The following is a 2,500-nucleotide window of genomic DNA, read 5'->3' as shown; positions in this document are numbered from 1 at the left end:
TATATATATATATATATATATATATATATATATATATATATATAAATAATATTTTATTTCTTTCTTTTTTCCTTCACTTTGAAAAAAATAAAAAATGTTCCAAAAAAATCCCAGATTACCCAGAAGTCCCGGTTTTCCTGGACACTGAAAATGATTAGGCCATTCTTCGAACTCGCACAATTCCCACATTCCTCTCTCGATTTGAACCGTTGCAACATCCACACCGTCCCCTCAACTTGGACAATCAAACTACCATTTTCCAAGTTCAAAAAAATTCTAGGAATTTCCCAGAATGTCCGAGTTCTCCAAAGCCCTATTTTCACCTCTTGCTGGAAAGTTTTCATAGTCCACATTTTTAAATTGTTTTTGACCATTCCACCTTTAAAACATTCTTCTTCATTTCTCCAGTCAAATTAATGCACTTTAAACTTTGTTTAATGGTAATAAGGATGCAAATATAATGCAGAGGTGTACTTGTAACAATTTTATAGACAAATGATTCTTTTGGGGGGGGGGTAACATCAAATAATTGACAAGGAGTGATTTAGTTGAGGTTTATTTAGGGGGAGTTGCAACCAGTCTACGGCACGGACTTGGTGGAATGTTCCGCGTGCACGTGGTTCTCGCTGCCTCGAGTTGGCTCACTATTTGGCAAGAGAATATCAAGCCAATGTGAAAATCTGTTCTGTGAATTTGCAATATGCACAAAAAGCAACAGTGGGAGTTGATCTTCCACTTTGAGTCTTTGGCCAGCACATATTGTCCAATCAAACATCATCACAGTTCCCCCACGTGACCAATTTATTCCATCAAAACGTTCCATGCTGACATCTTGTCTTTCTTTCTTCCTTCTTCTCATCGCACGTTATGACCTGGTCTGTGCGTCCACGCCCAGGACTACCGGGAGGTCATAGGAAACCTGCCGGAGGACGACAGGCCCGTGTTCTTTGGACTGCCTGCCAACATCGAAAGAACCTCGCAGAGAACCGTCAGCTCCCAGGTGCGGAACAAACAGCAGGACCTTCCTGTCCTTGTCCTTGTCCTTGTCCTTGTCCTTGTCCTTGTCCTTGTCCTTGTCCTTGTCCGAGCGCTAACACAAACAATATTCTCACTTAAGCCTACTTGGAAGTGTTACACTAATATCAACTAGCACGTCAATTTCTTCTCTTTTACTGAAGTCATTTACTAAAGGTAGACACGCTAGGCTATAGGCTACTGGGAGCTGGCAGCTACACAACAGCTAAGCACACAATAGCACACCAGCTAGACGTACGTAATAATTATTGAACAAAAAAAACCGGGACATTTGTCAATATAAACGAGTATCTAATAATTATAGTTGCGTATGACTTACACATAGAAAGCCTCCAAGGTAGAAGCGTACTAGAAAGTATTCAGTAACAAACGTGTCCGCATCATTAAGCGTAACTTAATAAATGGTCGTGGTCCTTTGTACCGCCAAGAAAAATGTTATCACTCTGTGTTTTTCATAACTACCATAGTTCTCTGTTTGAGTAAATGTACTTGATTGTGTAGTGTAGTGTATTATATTGTACTTAACCCCATCTTGTAAATATCATATCTATTGTATATCCACATGCCCCTTTGTAAAATACTATATCTATGGGCACATAATGGTTGGATCCAATTCCAGTGACTGGGGTGACGATTCCATTCAGAATCGATTCATGAAACCGATTCTCGCAATGTATTATTATTAGGTATAATAATTGTAATAATTGTATAATTGTAAATAATTGTAATAATTGTATAATAATTGTAATAATTCAATCAATCAATCAATCAATGTTTATTTATATAGCCCTAAATCACAAGTGTCTCAAAGGGCTGTACAAGCCACAACGACATCCTCGGTGTCGAGTGGGTCTGACATAATATTGTGAAAGTCCAACACATCAGCAAAAGTCCAGTCCATGGTGGGGCCAGCGGGAACCATCCCGAGTGGAGACGGGTCAGCAGCGTAGAGATGTCCCCATCTGATGGACAGGCTAGCGGTCCACCCCGGAGCAGAGTAGAAAAGAAAAGAAAAGAAACGGCAGATCAACTGGTCTAAAAAGGGAGTCTATTTAAAGGCTAGAGTATACAAATGAGTTTTAAGATGGGACTTAAATGCTTCTACTGAGGTAGCATCTCTAACTGTTACCGGGAGGGCATTCCACAGTATTGGAGCCCGAATAGAAAACGCTCTATAGCCCGCAGACTTTTTTTGGGCTCTGGGAATCACTAATAAGCCGGAGTTCTTTGAACGCAGATTTCTTGCCGGGACATATGGTACAATACAATTGGCAAGATAGGCTGGAGCTAAACCGTGTAATATTTTATTCGTAAGTAGTAAAACCTTAAAGTCGCATCTTAGGTGCACAGGAAGCCAGTGCAAGTGAGCCAGTATAGGCGTAATATGATCAAACTTTCTTGTTTTTGTCAAAAGTCTAGCAGCCGCATTTTGTACCAACTGTAATCTTTTAATGCTAGACATAGG

General features: G+C 40.0%; 1 protein-coding gene across 1 annotated transcript in view; it reads left to right on the top strand.

Annotated features, from left to right (window-relative positions):
* The window catches only part of LOC133663681 (cytoplasmic dynein 2 heavy chain 1-like), a 118,332-nt gene that overhangs the window by 83,046 nt on the left and 32,786 nt on the right, over positions 1 to 2,500 (top strand). The window contains exon 25 of the mRNA XM_062068365.1: positions 896 to 1,000. Within this exon, the coding sequence (XP_061924349.1) occupies positions 896 to 1,000 (105 nt within the window). The remainder of the gene's footprint in view (positions 1 to 895; positions 1,001 to 2,500) is intronic.

Source organism: Entelurus aequoreus, linkage group LG13, assembly GCF_033978785.1.
Source record: "Entelurus aequoreus isolate RoL-2023_Sb linkage group LG13, RoL_Eaeq_v1.1, whole genome shotgun sequence".
Lineage (NCBI taxonomy): Eukaryota > Metazoa > Chordata > Actinopteri > Syngnathiformes > Syngnathidae > Entelurus > Entelurus aequoreus.
Note: the sequence above shows the minus strand (reverse complement) of the source record. Positions and strands in the feature narration are given on the sequence as shown.